This window comes from Rhincodon typus, chromosome 33 (genome assembly GCF_021869965.1).
Source record: "Rhincodon typus isolate 14 chromosome 33, sRhiTyp1.1, whole genome shotgun sequence".
Lineage (NCBI taxonomy): Eukaryota > Metazoa > Chordata > Chondrichthyes > Orectolobiformes > Rhincodontidae > Rhincodon > Rhincodon typus.
In genome coordinates this window covers 4,580,179-4,598,204 of record NC_063364.1, presented here as the reverse complement: position 1 = coordinate 4,598,204, position 18,026 = coordinate 4,580,179, and the positions used below count along the sequence as shown (strand labels likewise).

At 41.9% G+C, this 18,026-nt stretch overlaps 1 protein-coding gene across 1 annotated transcript in view; it reads right to left on the bottom strand.

Moving 5' to 3' along the window:
- The window catches only part of il16 (interleukin 16), a 68,701-nt gene that overhangs the window by 3,616 nt on the left and 47,059 nt on the right, over nucleotides 1–18,026 (bottom strand). Inside the window, exons 10-15 of the mRNA XM_048616025.1 lie at nucleotides 16,134–16,269; nucleotides 13,955–15,464; nucleotides 7,961–8,147; nucleotides 5,837–5,938; nucleotides 2,309–2,549; nucleotides 615–746 (exon numbers count right to left, since the gene is read on the bottom strand). Coding sequence (XP_048471982.1) covers nucleotides 615–746; nucleotides 2,309–2,549; nucleotides 5,837–5,938; nucleotides 7,961–8,147; nucleotides 13,955–15,464; nucleotides 16,134–16,269 — 2,308 coding nt within the window. The remainder of the gene's footprint in view (nucleotides 1–614; nucleotides 747–2,308; nucleotides 2,550–5,836; nucleotides 5,939–7,960; nucleotides 8,148–13,954; nucleotides 15,465–16,133; nucleotides 16,270–18,026) is intronic.

Below are 18,026 nucleotides of genomic sequence, written 5' to 3'. Positions count from 1 at the left end.
GCAGTGTGCACATCCCATGAGTAAATAAGAAAAAAAAGCATACCTCAGAAGATTGATACAGTCCACAATTTCCACCCTTATTACCATTTACTAATGGAAGTTTCTTCCACCATTTGTAGCTTAAGGAAATTGTCCTGTAATTTCCATACCTTTATAACAAATCTTCTACTTACAGTTAGAAGTTGCATTGCCTACTAGATAATGTAAGTTTACCTCATTGCCTCCTACCAGTCTAGTAGGCACATGATACAACCATAATGGAATTAGTGATTAATCACAGTGATCAATTTTTATCACTTAGTCAACAACAGATACAGACCAAAGAAAACTCCTCAGACATGGAGAACTTTGGGCATGTGTTTCTTCGGGTGTAAATATGATCAGATTCTGGGGGCAATGGCTCCTGTTGCAAACTACCTAGCGACATGAGAGCCAAATATGTTGGAAAATTGTTTCCAGGCCAGGTCAATGTGTACCATTACCAATTTCTAGTTCATGGCTTGAAAGTCAATTGTTCCTCCCAAACATGCAACACTCAGCACACATCATTTCTCAACTTACTCCCATACTTGCAAAAGCCACACTTTAGCCAGCTGTCCTGCTACTTTGCTTACCTTTAAAGATCCGGTTGATAATCAATGGCTTGTCACCATTGATAGAGCCCTTCCCGCCTTCTAGACTGAAGCCCAAACCTCCTGCATTTTTTTCAATTTCCACAGTGAAAGTGTTCACTTTACCATCTGCTGCTGGAATTAACATAGGTGACCTGGTCAGTTAAACAGCCAAACAATTCTTAGTCAGCCCAGTTAAAGTTAGCTTCAATCATGTACAAGGCAGCAAGGGAGTATACCAGCTTCCCAGCATTCCAAAAGGACAGGCAGGAAAAGACCAACTGCTCCATCAAGCCTGTCATGTAACTCTAAGGCCTTGCACTGCTTGAGAAACTATTCAACAAGACAGCTATAGCCACATTCAAGAGCCATGCTTTTAAAAGTATTTTGCAATATGACCCCGTTTTAATGTTTGGATGTTAACATGACATTAGATGCTAACAAAGAAAAGAATAAAGCAGCATAGCTACATTCAATATATAATTGTTAAAGATGTCTGACAATAGATTAATGGGGGATGTCGGTTCAGCTCAGTTGGCTGGTTTGCAAGGTAGACTGACATCAACAGCACAGATTCAATTCTCACACCAGCTGAGGTTACCATGAAGGACTCTCCTTCCCAACCTCTTTCCTTACCTGAGGTGCAGTGACCCTCAGGTTAAACCACCACCAGTTCTCTCTCACTCTCTCTCTCTCTAATGAGAGAGCAGCCGTAACTTTTTGTATCATCATTTGGAAGAAAATCTGTTCTTGAAGGATTTTATAACAATGTTATTTATTTATCAATCCATTCCTGCACTTGAACTAGTTCAGCTCATGGCCTTTGACCAGGAAATAGTGGAAATGAAGGTCGAGGATCTTGAACTGGCTGATGTTGGAGACCAGGATTGGGTTCAGACAAGCAGCTTAACAGCAAAGGCACCATCGCCAAGGTCATTGAGAGAGCCATGCTTGGAGACTGAGGTGGATGGGGTAAAGGAGCACATGGCTCACAGAGAGATGATGGCCTAGTTGTATTATCACTAGATTATTAATCCAGAGACCTACATAATGTACTTTTCTGGGGGCACGGGTTCTAATCCCACCATGGAATTTGAATTCAATAGAAATCTGGAATTAAGAGTTTAATGATGACCATGAATCCATTGTCGATTGTTGGAAAAATCCATCTGGTTCACTAATGCCCTTTAGCAAAGGAAACTGTAGTCTATACCTGGACTGGCCTACATGTGACTCCAGACCTACAGCAATGTGGTTGACTCTTAACTGCCCTCCGGGCAGCAACATCCTCATCCTGTGAACGAATAAAAAAGAAAGAGAGAGACAAGAAGGGCAGGGGTTTAGACCTCAGTACCAGTGTGGGCCACACTCTCAGGGGAGGGGTGCTCATAATGCCATTTATTGTTTCTATAGCTCAACTCGGGGTTGCGACCCACAGTTGGAGAACTGCTGTTGCATCTATTCCATCTATTTGTTTGAGTTATATTTAAACCATTGGGTTCTGGTTAGGTAAACTAGTCCATTCCTGACAGTATTGGTCCTCCACTATAGGAACAGCTGCCAATCTTAAAGTGTTTCACTGCCCAAACAGTGCAGCAAAAGAAAAGCCTTGATATTTTTTGGTCTAGGAAGGATTTGTGGAGAAACCTGTCTAAAAAAAAATGAAACTGTGTTATCTCTCGTAATAAAATGCTGACCTGAGCTTGTGGGACTGTCAGTCGCTGAGCTTTCTGTTGGAATACTGAGTTTCCTTTCACCTTCCTTGCCCTTGTGTATCACAATCACTGCTTGCTTTGGCAGTCGGGCCTGGCGTAAGATGCCTAGAGCCTCCGTATGAGTAACATCTTTCAGGGATTGTCCGTTGATCGATAAAATCTCATCTCCTTTTTGAATGGTTCCTTCCTCAGCTGCCAGTCCATTTGGAAACACTCTGTGAACCTATTGGTGCATGGGGATGGAGTAGGCAGAAAACAGTTCACCACAAATTAATCAGCGAAATGGGACATTTTACTCCTTGAGTTAGACCCCACAAATAAACACATCACACCATTAGAATATGGACATGTATAATGCTTTGGTTAAGCCATAGCTGGAGTTCTGGCCATTGCACCTTAAGGAGGAGCTATTGGCCTTTGAGGGGATGTAAAACTAATTGACCACGATGATTCCAGAGTTAACAGGGTTAGATTATCAGCAAAGGATTCATAAACCTAGGTTTATCTTCTGTCCAGTGGAGAAGATTAAGTGGCAATCTGCTTGAGATATTTAAAATATTCAAAGCAGCATGTAGGATCAATAAAAATGACTTCATCCACTGGAAATCCAGAAGAATGATCAGGGCTTGACCTTAATAATTAAGCCAGGTCATTCAGAGATATCAGGCTGCACTTCTTCATACAATGGGCTGTGGGAATCCAAACCTCTCTCCCACAAGAAGCCATCAAGTCTGTGGATTAATTGAAGCATCAAAATGAGACTAATAGACAAGTGTATTAAAGTTTATTGAACTGGTGAGGTGGGGATATAAAAAGGAATTAAGGCACATATTAGTCATGATCTAACAGAATAATGGAACAGACGTTAGCTGTTGAATAGCCTCCTTCTGTTATTGTGTTCCCAGAAACAAAGATCCCATTTCCAGCTGTAGCAGTAGGTGTTACTGAGGTCTGTATTGTGAGGGTCAGGACATAAGAACTGGAATTAATTTGGATCTCAACTCTCTTGGTAGCACAAATTTACTGTGAGTGAGTCTGAGAGGAGAGTGCTCCATTTTAACACAGCATCAAAACCGTACCTTTCTCTTTTGAAAGTAAGATTATCTACAGGTTAGCTTGGTAAATTTGAACTGTTTTGCTTGTCAAAGACAGGAAATTGTGGGCATATTGCCTGCGGTATGTGTTGGTGTTGATACACAGAAAAAAAAACAGGCTCTCAGGTTCCATCCTCACCTTCTGAGCAATGATTCTGAGAGGAGGAAATGGCTAACATTACCACTGGAACAACAATTCAATCAGCTAAGGTTGTTAAAGGCAGGGACATAGAAACAGGAGTACAGCTTCTTGAGCCTGTTAACCCAATCAATGGAATCTTAGCTGATCTGTATCTGATCACCCTTGATACCCTCATCCTACAAAGATATATCTCAAAAGCGCCAAATGTCTTCCAGCATCCAGAGTGGTTTGGAGCACAATTCCACAATTCTTTGTGATAAATAATGCCTCCTGATTTATGCCCCTGAATGGCCCAGCTTTTATGTCAAGATTATGGACACAAATTTACATGGGGAGTGGGTCGACGCACTTCACCCCCACCATTGCACTCCCACCTACCCCAATTCCATTCCATAAGGAAAGTCGGAGGCCAGCTGTCAGGCCTTGAGCAGGCCTGTCACATAGCCAGAACCTGCAGCAGGGGCCTGAATCCACGATTTGTCCCTCAGGAAAGGAATGCTCACCCTCTGAAGCTGAAAGCATTAGCTACAACCCCGACAGCTCCAGAGATTGGTAATAGTCCCTGTCTGGGCTGTAACCAGTCCCAGGAAGAGGGCCCTACGGAATTCACGACCCGTGGAAGTTGGCGAAATTGGGCAGGAATGGCTTGGTGACCAAAGCAGGGTCAGGGGAAAAAGGGTTAGAATTTGACCAAGAACACACAAGGTGTCCTCCAAAGACAGAACTCCACTCCTTTCCAACCATTTATAAACAGTTTTAAAAGATCCACTTGCTTACTCTGGCTTGCATGAGTTGATTTGGGCTGAGGTAATACCAGAGTAATTGAGCTTTTAACAAGTACAGTTACCCCACACTTATTTATTTACATACAGCCCATGTCAGTGTCTATCCACCCTCTCTGTTACAGCTCAAGGTGGGGGCAGCTCAGGTAGTCTGGGCACTCATCCTATTTCATGTGCACCATTGAAACTGAAAATTCTCAGCGAGGTATCCAAAATCCAGCCTTTTACCCCTTTCCTCTTGAGCGCCCCTCTACAGGAGGTTTCTTTGCATCTATTCTTGTGAATCCTTTCAACATTTTAAACACAAACCACCAAGGCCCACTTTATAAATACAGATTGTTGACATTACATTAATCCTACTCTAATAGATGCTTACTTTGAGGAGTGGGAACTAAGATTCTTTTCACTGACCTCAAGCTCTGATCCAAATCCAGTCCCTCCCTCCTCCCAGAGCAACAAGAAATATTGTACAGTCTTTACACCACAGTGACAAAGGCTCATTAACCATTGAGGGCAGGATTTTATATCTTAAGCCTGTAGTTTAGTTAAGGGCTTCCATCCTGAGATGCCATCTCACTAACTTTCTAAACCTTTCAATACAAAAATGCCCTCATCAACTGGGCCTCCATTGTGGCCAAGCGAGTCGGAAGGCCTTCACAGCCTCCCGGAGTTCTGGTCCCTGACCTGCCACCCTCAGAAAGTTAGGCAACAGACCAACTGGAAAATTTCTGCCAAAACAAAAAGCACTGTGGATGCTTGAAATCTGGAATAAAAGCATAGCACTAGAGAAACTCAACTGGTCTGGCAGCACCTGTGGAATGAGAAACAGAGTTAAACATAGAATATAGGAGCAGCAGTCGGCCATTCAGCCCTTCGAGCCCGCTCCACCATTCATTATGATCATGGATGATCATCCAACTCAGTCCCCTGTTCCTGTTTTCTCCCTATCCTCTCTTTGATCCCTTTACCCCTAAGAACTGTATTTAGCCCAATGTTTTGGGCTCAACCACTTTCTAGGGCAGAGAACTCCACAGGCTCACCACTCTCCTGAGTGATGAAATTTCGCCGCATCTCAATCCTAAATGGCCTGCCCTGTGTCCTTAAGACTTGTGACCTCTGGGCCTGGGCTCATTAATGGAGGGGGTGGGGTGCAGGATAGTGACCACAAACTGGCATGGAGCCAGCACAGTTTTGTACCTCCCACTCAACTCCATGCCTCAAATATGGGGTTGGGTGTGTGTGTGTATGGGGGTGTGGAATTACAGTCCAGGCCCTCGTGATTGGAGTCTGACTAGTGTCCAATAAATGCTCAATGCACCACAAGGGAGCAATCCACCACTTTAGATTAATTGAGAGGTTCACTCTTGATTGGGATTGTGTTTTGGGGTGTACTTTTTCAAGTATTAACTGGATGAATGATAGTCGCATCACAGGAAATGTCTTCACTTCACATTGAAGCATCTACTGGACTTTCTTTCTTGAGAATACTCACGGTTGTCACTTTGTTTTCCAGGTCTATCCCTCCACCGATGCTGAATCCAAGGCCAGACCCTTCTTCCTTGTGCAGGACCACAACATGAATGTCTTCAAATTGCTGTGGAGGGAGAACGATTAAAATGGCATTTCTACTCTGTCTGTATCTTTCAACTACAATTTCTTAATACCTCTCTACAAACCATGGCTCTCACCTGTGATGCAGTAGATTGTAGGAATTTGAATTCCAGATTTGAATCTAGACTAATACTCCTCATGGAGGAGTGAGTGCTGCACTATTTGCAGTGCTGAAATATAGATAAGACATTGAACTGAGCTTCCATTTGCCGTCTTAAGTGAATATAAAAAATCCCACAGCCACGACTTGAAGAGAGCAATGGTTCAGTACTTCGGGGACTGACTAAGAACTAACCAAGTTGGGGTGTGACTGTAAAATCATGGAGCTTCAGAGCGGGTAAAAGAATGGCATGTTTCCTTCCTTAAAGGACATCAGTGAACTGATTAGGTCTTGCCAACAATCTAGAATCATACAGAACAGTACAGAAATAGGCCATTTGGCCCATCAAGTCTGCATCGCCGCTACTGTGTATTGACAATGGAGGGGGTGTATGTTTGAAGTATTAGATATTAGGCCAACACAGCAAAAAAGCATGGAACATGAAAATTAACCCTGTCTACAAAGTGCTTTGAGATATCAACAAAAGATGTGATAAGGCAATGAATAAAAGCAATGTTTTCTTTCTATCTCTTTTCCCCTCTGTCTGTCAAATTCTCCTTTCCTTTCCTTCCTCTCATGCATTGTAAGGACTTCTTCTGGTGGGAGAATTAGAAATTACTTGTGAACGGATTGTGTCCTAATTTATCCAAATATAATTGTTACATAATTCTGCCTGTCACCATAATCAAATCCTTTACTTCAGGAAGACCAGTGGGATGTGAGGAAGAGTTTACAAAACCTGCAAAAGGGATTATAAGAAAAAGAGTTTGACATAACAGATCACTTTGTTGGGCCGAATCCTGATTAATCCTACAAATTATTTTTGCTACATAGCAATCAAGGGAAAAACATTTTTTTTTGCTGAAATAAAACTGACCTAATCAGCTGAAGGATAAATGTTGAAATGCTTCCTATCACACCCGACCCACGGGTCCATTAATCAGGCCTAGATATCCACATTAATAATTCAGAAACTTTTAGCTTTTGGATGATTTTATGTGTGAGGCTTTTGTAGGCTGCTCTTTTTCAGAGCAATTAATGTAGGGATCATTGTTTCCAGTTATTTCATAACTCTCAGCAAACTGGAAAATGCTGAATTTATACAGTATCTGCACTTATTAGGATTACCTTTGTAACTAGCACAAGAGAACAAATGATAGCAGAGGAAGAAAAGACCCATTCAGTGCAGAATACAAGTTTATGCATCCCCACTTGTTATTGTTTGCTTTGTTCAATGCATAAAATCAAATTTAAAAAGCAACACCTCTTGGTCTATAAAATATAAATGGCAGCTTAACGCTGCAGATGAGAAGCTAGAGCTGAGGCCTTCAGTATTTTCACTATAGATGTAATTCTATGACACTGCTTACAATGTGGAGCCTTAAACATAGTTTGGAGATAAAAGCAGCACTAACAACTCATCTCCTGTGCTACTACCTAGCAAGATTCCAAAGTAAGAAACATCACAAAACTACCCCTCCAGTGTAAGTAAAACATTATTTTGAGATATGTATATGTTCTTAAGCATGTCAGAGAAACATAATCATCCTCACATGGAGAAGGAATCAGGGACATGTCAATATCTAGTTAAAAATCATGCTAAGGAAACTCATCAAATCTGGATTATTGCAACAATTCCACTGTGTTGCATGACACACCAATTGTGGAGTCTCCAGAGCAGATCACTAGTTTGGTTTATACTCGCACATTTTTGTTGCTAGCCTATTCGTAAGAAACAGGAGCAGGAATTGACATTACAGGTCCTGGAGCCTGCTCTCAGTAAGATCTTAGCTGATCATCTGCCACAATTCAAAATTTCCTATTATTCTTAAAAGGATGAAATGTGCCCCAAAGTCAGTGTGATCCAATTGCCAGGGCTTTGCATTCATTCCTTCATGTTCAAACCTTTAACGTCTCCTCATCCAAGTTCTTCACTTCCTCTATCAGTTTCTCCAGCTCTTCTGCAGGAATCGAGGATATGACTGACTGGGCAGAAACGCAGGAAGATAACGATGAGGAGAATTCTCTTTTAACATCCTCGTTCCGATTTTCATCTGTCAGATTGAAAGTGCAGACTCGTAATTCTGCAAGACTAGAAGAGGAGCCACAAGTTCATTTTAGTTTAAGTTCATTAATGCAGGAGAACAACACAAGCTTTTACACCAAACTCATAAGACCAGGTTAGGATTTGTTTACCTGTCTCTTCAGCCAAGAATGAGGACTTTGCACATTGAGGCTAAGAATGAGATGCTGTTGTGCTAGCCAAAGTTAATTTTTTAAAATTCATTCATGGGATGAGGGTGTCGCTGGCTAGACAGCATTTATTCCCTATCCCTAATTGCCCAGAGGGCAGTTCAGAATCAACCACATTGCTGTGAGTCTGGAGTCACATGTAGGCCAGACCAGGTAAGGATGGCAGTTTCCTTCTCTATAGGACATTAGTGAACCAGATGGGTTTCTCTTGACAATTGACAACGGATTCATGGTCATCGTTAGATTCTTAATTTCAAATATTTATTGAACTCAAATTCCATCTGCCATGGCGGGATTTGAACCCAGGTCCCTAGAACATTACCTGGGTTTCTGGATTAACAGTCCAGTGATAATACCACTAGGTAATCACCTCCCCTCATTGATCTATCTCAGGAAATTTTTGTTCACTTTCTAAGATAACGTCTTCTACAAGTGCAAAATCATATTCCTGCTCATTAGTGCTCTTGACGAATTCACATCACAGGATAACAGTTATCATGGTAAATGTTGAAGCTGTAGTAATATTGCTTGTCTATAACCAGAGGCTGAAGCTAATGCTGTGAGGACATGGATCCAAATTCACCACGGCAGGTGGCAGAATGTTTTATACAATTACTAAATCACTAATTATAAAAGTTGTCTGGCAGTAACGGTGGCCACTGTATCTATCATTGATTGTTTTGTTATTCTCCTTTAGGGAAGAAAATCTACACCCTTACTCAGTTTGACCTACATGTGACTCCAATCCCACACCAATGTGGATGGCATTTAACTACCTTATGAAATACTCAATTCAAAGACAATTAGGGACACAAAACAAATATGCATGCATCTCGGGAAAGGATAAAGAAGAAAAATCACAGTGCCCTGTACAGAATATCTAATTGATATTATAGATATCCATTAATTACTAATGAATTCAGATTACAGTTTCTCAAGTGAGCATGACTTTTCCATGCAGTGGTTTAAGTGTAGGTTCATAGTTCCTTGAAAGTGGAGTCGCAGGTAGACAGGGTGGTGAAGAACGTGTTTGGTATGCTTGACTTTATTGGTCAGTGCATTGAGTATAGGAGTTGGGAGATCAATGTTGAGGCTGTACAGGACATTGGTTAGGACACTTCTGGAATATTGCATTCAATTCTGGTCTCCCTGCTCTGGGAAGGATGTTGTGAAACTTGAAAGGGTTCAGAAAAGATTTACAAGGATGTTGCCAGGTTTGGAGGGTTTGAACTACAGGGAGCGACTGAATAGGTTGGGGCTATTTTCCCTGGAGCACAGAGGCTGGGGGTGACTTTATACAAGTTTATAAAATTATGAAGGGCATGAATAGGGTGAATAGCCAAGGTCTTTCCCTGGGGTGGGGGAGTCCAAAACTAGAGGATATAGGTTTAAGGTGAGAGGGGAAAGATTTAAAAGGGACCTAAGGGACAACGTTTTCATGCAGAGGGTAGTGTGTGTATGGAATGAGCTGCCAGAGGAAGTGGTGGAGGCTGGTACAATTACAACATTTAAAAAGCATCTGGATGGGTATATGAATAGGAAGGGTTTAGAGGGACATGTGCCAAATGCTGGCAAATGGGACTAGGTTTATTTAGGATATCTGGATGGCATAGATAAGCTGGACTGAAGGGTCTGCATCTGTGCTGTACATCCATATGACTCTATGACTCTAAGTGTGTAAAGTTGGAATCAGATGGCAGGACTATTTACACAGTATATTTAAGCTTATGTACACCATCTGTGTGCAAGATTCATTCAACCCATAAGCTCCATTTAAATTAGGGGAACTCCCAACATGTGGCCACAGGAGTTGACTAGTTTCTCAATCATTTGTTTGTTCGTCGTCACCATAGCCCATATACATAAATTTCAGAGATGAATATGGAAATAAATACAGCTGTTTATGTTACTGCTAGCCTTGTCTCAGAACAACTCTAAGGCAAAAGGATGCAGGTTCAAGCCATTGTGCAGAGACTGAGCTCAATTTCAGCTGACACACCAACGCAGTACTAAAGGAGTGGTGCATTGTCTGAAATACCAGCTTTTGGATGAGCTATTAAACCCAGGTTTTGTCTACTCTTTTTATTGGAAAATTTAAGGGAAAGCAACTTTCCTGCATATACCCTGTCAGGCACCCAGGGAATCTTATATGTTTCAATACAGTCCCCTTTCATTCTTCTAAACTCCAACAAATGCAGGCCAAACCTACTCAGCCTCTCCGCGTATAAAAATGCCCCCATGTCCAGAATCAGCCAAACAAATCTTCTCTAGACTGTTTCCAATACTAATATCTCTTTCCTTGGACAGGGGACCAAAAACTATTCACAGTATTCCAGGCGCAGTCTGCCTTATGCCTTGTCTAGTTTTCACAGTCTTTCCCATTTTTATACTCTATCCCTATTGAAATAAAACCTCACATTCCATTTTTTCTTCCCTATTACCTGCTTAAATTTGGTGCTAGCTTTTTGTGATTCATGCACAAAGACCCCAAAAATCCCTCTGTGCTTCAACTTTCTGCTGTCTTTCCCATTTCAATAATATTCAGCTAGTCTATTCTTCTTGCCGTGTATGTAACCTCACATTTTCCCACATTATTTTCTCACATCGGCCAAGTTTCTGCTTATTCTGCCTATATGCCTCTGTTGACACTTTGTGTCATCCACAGTACATGGGTACAGTACATTCACATCCATCACCTAAGTCAGTAATGTACATTGTGAATAATTGTGTAGCACTGTTTCCTCTAGCGCTATACTAACTGGAGATTGCTATTCTGAAAATATCACAACTGTCTGTCTGAAATTAGGCAGCCAATCCTCTATACCTACTAATATACTACTTGCAACACCATAGGCTCTTGTCTTATTATGCACCTGTATGTACAATCCCTTATTAAATGCCTTTTGGAAATACAAGTACATTGCATCCACTGCTTCCCCTTTGTCTATCCTGCTTGTTACTTCCTCAAAGAATCCTACATTTGTCAGGTATGATTTCCTCTTCTTGAAACAATGTTGATTCTGCTTGATTGTACAATATTCTTTTAAAAGCTGTACTGTTACATCTTTTACAATTGACATTTTCCTTATGACATATGTTAGGCTAACTGGCAGTAGTTACATGTTTTGTGTATCCCTCCTGAATTGAATAAGGGTGCTACATTGGCAATTTTCCAATGCTCTGGGACTGTTTCAGAGCATAAGGATTCCTGGAAGATTACAGACAATGTATCCATTATCACTTTAAAATCCTAGGATGCAATCCAACAGGTCCCATGGACTTATTGGCCTTTAGCCCCATTAGTTTCTTCTCTAGTAAAAGTTGCATTTATTTCCAGTCTCTCATTCTCAAACTGAATGCTAAATTCTACCATGTTAGGGTCACTAAATCCTATTTTTTACTCTTAAGATAATTTTCTTAAAACCTGCCACATTAGACATGATCAGATCCAGCCAATCAGAGCAGGAACCAGAGTGGAGCAAGCTTGGGATGTATGGTGGTGGTAGAGTTCCTCAATAAAAAGCCTGAGGAGTTAAGGCCAATGTTGAGCCAAGCAAATCAGCAGCTAAACCCAACAGGAACCCTGTGAGAATTCACAAAGGCTAATGAAAGGGACGTATATGCAAAGCAGAGGACTGATTGGCTGTTAGTGTTTAAAGTGTTTTATTTCTTCACTTCAAAGCTATATTAAGGGGAGGTAAGAGTTCTAGTTTCTTTCTAAACTAAAACTTAATTAATTTTCTACTTGGCTTTAAATTTAGGGTAGGACTGTTTTAATTAAACAGGTAGTGGGGAGCTCGGTCCCCTATATTGCAGAGGCTGCAGTATATGGTAGGTCTTAGCCAATCCTGGCACCCTGGATGACCACACCTGCAGGAAGTGCCATCAGTTTGGCCAGTTTGAGTGCCAGCTGAAGGCACAGCAGTGCATCAGCGAGGCTGTGAGTTACATGGAGAGCGTGTGGTCACCTCTCAGTTTGAGAAAGGGGGTATCAGTCAGAAGGGAGGCAGGGACATAGTCCAGTAAATATCAATGTGAATCCCACTCCAAGACAATTTTTCTGTCATGGCAGGGGAGTTGAGGCCTTGGGCTGATCAACCATGATCTTGTTGAATGACAGCACAGGCTTGAGAGGCCAAATGGCCTACTCCTGCTCCTATTTCTTATAGTCTTATGACTGTGATATTTTCCAACATACACCAGCCTTATTTGGCTATGTAGCATCTTTGGATATCTGAGGTTTTAAAATGTCTTCTATAAGTATATGGTTTAATGCTTTCATTCCTTTCTTTCCCTGTTTGAAAGCCAGGGGAGCTCTCTGTTGGGAGATGGATAACTCCTGGGCAGCCCCTTTCTTGATTATAGGGCTCCCCTTCCAGGGATAGCTGTTGACCAAATCTTTCCTGGGACAATTAATTATTCACCAAACTTAACAATCAAGAACAGCCTGCTGGGATAGGGACATGTTACCAAGACCACACGGCAGGGAAGGAATGTCAGATTTTTCATGTTGCAGGATAATAGAAACATTCAGAAGTTGCGAAAGGGAATTTGGTCCAACAATCTCCATGTTTTATGGCTGAACTCAAGTTCCCATTCCAACCTTTTCACCAAATCCTTTAGTATGGAATTTCTTCTTAAATATAACTATTTAGGGGGGAAATATGACAATGATTGACTCTGAGGTGCAGTGACTGTTGTCCTTGATACAAATCTGACAATTTTGGATATATCAAGAGTTAACAATTAACGATGAGGTGACTGATAAGGTAATCTAAATGTTTGGTAGACATGGCTAAAGATCAATGTTGACTAAAGACATAAGAGAAATTCCTGTGCAATATCTGGGGGAACATTCAGTTAGCACAAGACAGGAGCAAGAGTTGTTACTAATGCTGTAATACTATATTCCCAATTCTCCAATCCACCCTTCACTCCAATGAGACTTCACTTCAGCAACAGAGATCTCCAGAGTTTGTCCTTCAGTCTCTACAGCAGAGACTTCACCTGACATTACACCCAAACAGTGACAGATTTGGCAAAGAGAGCTCCCTCAATATTCATTGGAACATCAGCCTAGTGGCCCTAGTAAGGCCTGCCAAGCAAGCATCTGCATCCGAAGCAAATTTAGAACCAATTAAAAAGTGTCTTCTTAGCTGTTTTCTTAAATGATTTCGTAGTTAAATGAATTTTTTTTACGTTGAGTGGTAGTGATATATAATTTGTAAAATGGATCATATATATGTACAAGAAGTGAAAGTTTTTGTAGTGTCGCACAGTCAGCAGAGAGGGACACATATTATGGTGTGTTATTGTCACTGTATTAGCATCCCTCAAAGAGAACAAGAGGAGCATGATTGGCTCTCAGTTGCTCTCGGGAGCCTCCAACAGGATTCCACAGAGATCTATTTGCATAGACCAACTTACACAAGGAGATAGGAACAAGTGGCAGGAAAGGACCATTGGGCTCACTCAACCTGCCCCACCATTTAATATCTTTGTGGTTGACTTTCTGCCTCCAGGTTGACTTTCCTGCCTGCTCCCCATATCCCTCAATTCACTGAGACCTCAAAATAGATTGCAATCAGGCCAAAAGCAAAATCATAGAGCTCTGTCCTCCAAGACTCAGTTATTGACACATCCTACCTGAGAGAGAAGCCTTTCTCCAGCTGACAGTTGTTAACTGTTGGTGATGCCAATGGGGACTGATCAGTCCAGAACAGGTCCTGGTCGGAGGGAGAGTAAGGAGAGCTAGGGCATGTGTTCCTGAGGCTTCCACACCAAGATCCTGGTGATTGTGGAAATGCAAATATACTTTTCATCAGAGCGTGCGAGACCTGGTTGCTGATGGTGTGTATCTTGTCACTGCTTGCTGACAGTAATCCTTCTCTCATACCTTTTACTTCAAAAGCATCAGTTGAAGAATTGGAGGCCAGAGGGAAGCTCCTAGTCCGAAGGCCAGGTGACTTTGCCAGCTGTGACGATGACTGTGGGGATCTACATGGGGAGGTGGATAGTTCACTACATGCACTGCTACTTCTCCTGGGACCACAGCTAGAGGAAATCTTGCCATCTTGAGCTACTGCTGGCTCCTCAGCACCCATCTTGTGGGATACAGTCACTGTTTTCCCATTATCAGGAGGCAGGTTGGCAGTCACTGGAGATAGAGGCTGTACTTTAGAATCTCGTTCACCACTTGGTGCAGAGATGGTTCTTTCCACAGTTTTAGCTGAAACCAGAGATGGTGAGCAAGTGTCCTTTTTGTTCCCTTTGTCCGGAGTGTCTGCACTAGAAAGTGTTTCAAAGGAATAGATCCTTTGTCTTATGGACTGGGCTTGAGGAGCTACATTTCGAGGTGAACCAAAACGCCTTTCCTTGCTGCTCTTTGTCATGATGTCAGGCACGTCAACCCCAGTCCTTGAAGCTTTCAGACTTTGGCGGGACCACACTGGCTTGGGCGCAACAGGTGGCCCTTTCTTCACACTGGTCCTTTCTGTTGCTGAAGTAGTGGCACTGCCCTCGGCTTTCAAACCATCCATTAAAGAGGCCTGATCCCTGCTGGTTTCAGACAAATGGACTGTTGCACTTCCCTGTACTTTAGGGTCATCACTTGGAGATGTTTCTGTTTGATCATTTCTGGATCCTCTGATTTGAGAATGTGAGGAGAAAGCATAATTGGGTGAAGACTCTGATGTCCTTCCTTCTACTGCCACATCAGTTTGAATAACGTTTACCTGCTTCGAAGCTACCTCTTCCAAAGCTTCAGGAGGAGATAAGCTATCACTCATCTCATTTTTATGTGAAGCAGTAGATTTGGAAAGAGTGGAGTGTGAGCTGCTGTTCTCAACAGAACCATCTTCGTTACATAGTTCTTTGGTAAACAGACTGTGTTTGCTTTCAGCCCCATCCTGATCTTCTGCTCTTTGAGGGCACACTGACTGATTGGAAAGTCCCTGAGATTGAGCAGTTGCTTGTTTCTCCGACATCACGTTGTGAACAGTTTCACCTCCCAGGTCCTCAATCATTGCAAATATACTTCTCGGTTGGAGGTTTCCTGTGTCCTCAGCAGTTTGATTGCAGGCTTCCTGTTTCTCTCCCTCACAGAACGGATTCACACACGCCTGCCTTCTCAGCAGAGGCCTTACTGGGCAGTTTGCTGAATTGCAAATGCACTCAATTAGTAACATCACTCAAAAGCCCATCATGACCACATTGCATAATGCCGCAAGCTCAGAACCCATCCAGTGAGGGTGATGCTGGTGCTTGTGTAGTCTTCTTTTTAAACTTAGCTCATTGTGTCATTATGTAAAAGCTATGCATTGGTGGGGGATTGCTGGTGAATGAAGTCACCCACATTCAAAATCTTAGAAGCAACTACAGGACAAAGCACAACACAGACCCTCCATCCAACAGTTAAGCAAAGACATCAAGCCAAAGCAGTTTAAAATTCTGATGTGTTAATCTCTGCTGCATTACATGTTGTTTTACTGTCACTATTAAATTGTGGTGCAGGAATGTGAACTGCAATGTCATTATATCCCTTAAATCTTCTGAAATAGAAAATGGGAACTTGCTACTTAGTTTAACAATGCCATTTTTAACACAGCTACTTAAATTTTGTACACTTAATGAAAAACCCACACTCTGTAAAGTTCTCTCTTATTTCCTGTGACTTGACACGTACAGTTTCACATTGTCAATTTTTTTCAGCTCTCTGAAATTGAACAACTTTGTATGTTTAAAATTTAGATATTGAAGATAAGCATGGTGCCTTGCCAGCATTCCCCTCCCACTAATGCCCTGTCATTTCAAGGAAAAAATATACCTTGATTTGCTCCTTTTAATTTAAGCGGATTCGAGTCCAGGACAGTTAAATGCTGATCTCCAGGCAGTACTGGTGTCAGGACATTGCCGTGAATGCAAACTGCTTTGTCCTCTTGTGGCTTCAGGTTCTTTACTTCCTGTGAAACAAACAGGAAACTCTCATTTCAAAGGTACTGTCAGTTTGTGACAAAGTGATTGCAAAGGTGCTAGAATATCATCCACTGAATTGGAGTTGAGAAAGGCTAATTATTTGGACTGGCAACCAAGCATTTCTGGATTATTCCCTGTGTTTGGACAATGAAATGCAACTGGTCCTGGTAGAGGGCTAGGGCAAACTTGCAAAATTCACCAATACAGAGATTGGGCTCACGACCTATTATTATTTTTTGTTAGCACTATATTGTTTAGCTCAGTGATACCACTTTTCCTTCTGAGTCAGAAAGTTATGGGTTCAAGCTTTTGATCATGAACACCAGAACCAGGCTGATGTATCAATGCAGTACTGAGAGCGCCTTGCATTGAGTCATACAAAGTGGAAACAGACCCTTCGGTCCAACTAGTCCATGCCGACCAAGTTTCCCAAACTAAACTAGTCCCACTTGCCTGCGTTTGGCCCATATCCTTCCAAACCTTTCCTATTTATGTACCTGTCCAAATGTCTTTTAAATGTTGTAACTGTACCTGCATCTACCACTTCTGCTGGAAGTTCATTCTGCATACGAACCACCCTTTGTGTGAAAACGTTGCCCCTAAGGTCCCTTTTAAATCTTTCTCCTCCCACCTTAAAAATATGCCCCTAGTTTTGAACTCACCCAGACCTTTGCCATTCACATTATTTATGCTCCTTATGATTTTACAAACTGCTGTAAGGTCACCCCTCAACCTCCCACACTCCAGTGAAAAAAGTATCAGCTTATCCAGTCTCTTCTTATAACTCAAAACCTCTAGTTCCAGCAACATCCTGGTAAACCTTTTCTGAACCCTCTCCAATTTAATAGTATCCTTCCTATAGCAATATGACCAGAAATGTACACAGTACTCCAAAAGTGGCCTCACTAACAAGCTCAACATGATGTCCCAACTCCTATACTTAAAGGTCTGAGTAATGAAGGCAAGTGTGCTAAACGTCTTTTTAACCATCCTGTCTAAATGTGATGCAAATTTCAAACTATGTACCTGAACCCCTAGGTCACTCTGTTCGACCACACGGTCCTGGGCCTTACCAGTAACTGTATAAGTCCTTGGTTGTTTTACTAAAATGCAATACCTCTTATTTTTCCAAATTAAATTCCATCTGCCACTCCTCAGCCCATTGGCCCAATTGATCAAGATCCCTTTGTAATCTTAGATAACCTGCACTGTTGACTATACCACCAATTTTGGTGTCATCCGCAAATTTACAAACCATGCCTCCTAAGTTCTCATCCAAATCGTTTATATAAATTAGAAACCATTGGGGGCCTAGCACCAATCCTTGTGGAACACCACTGGTCACAGTCCTCCAGTCCAAAAATCATCCCTCCACCATCACCTTGTGTCCCCTATCACCAAGTCAATTTTGTACCCACTTGGCAAGATCTCCCTGAATCCCACGTGATCTAACTTTACTAATTGGTCTGCCATGCAGAACCTTGTCAAAGGCTTTGCTAAAGTCCATGTAGACACCATCTACTGCTCTGCCTTCATTTTACATCCTCAAAATATTCAGTCAGGTTTGTGAGACATGATTTCCCATTCACAAAAGCCATGCTGACTATCCCTAATCAGTCCTTGCCCCTCTAAATGATTATAAATGTTATCTGTCAGAATCCCCTCCAACAAGTTACCAACTGCAGATGTCTGACTCATGTCTTCAGGAATAGTGCCAGAAGACTGGAGACTAGCAAATGTTGTC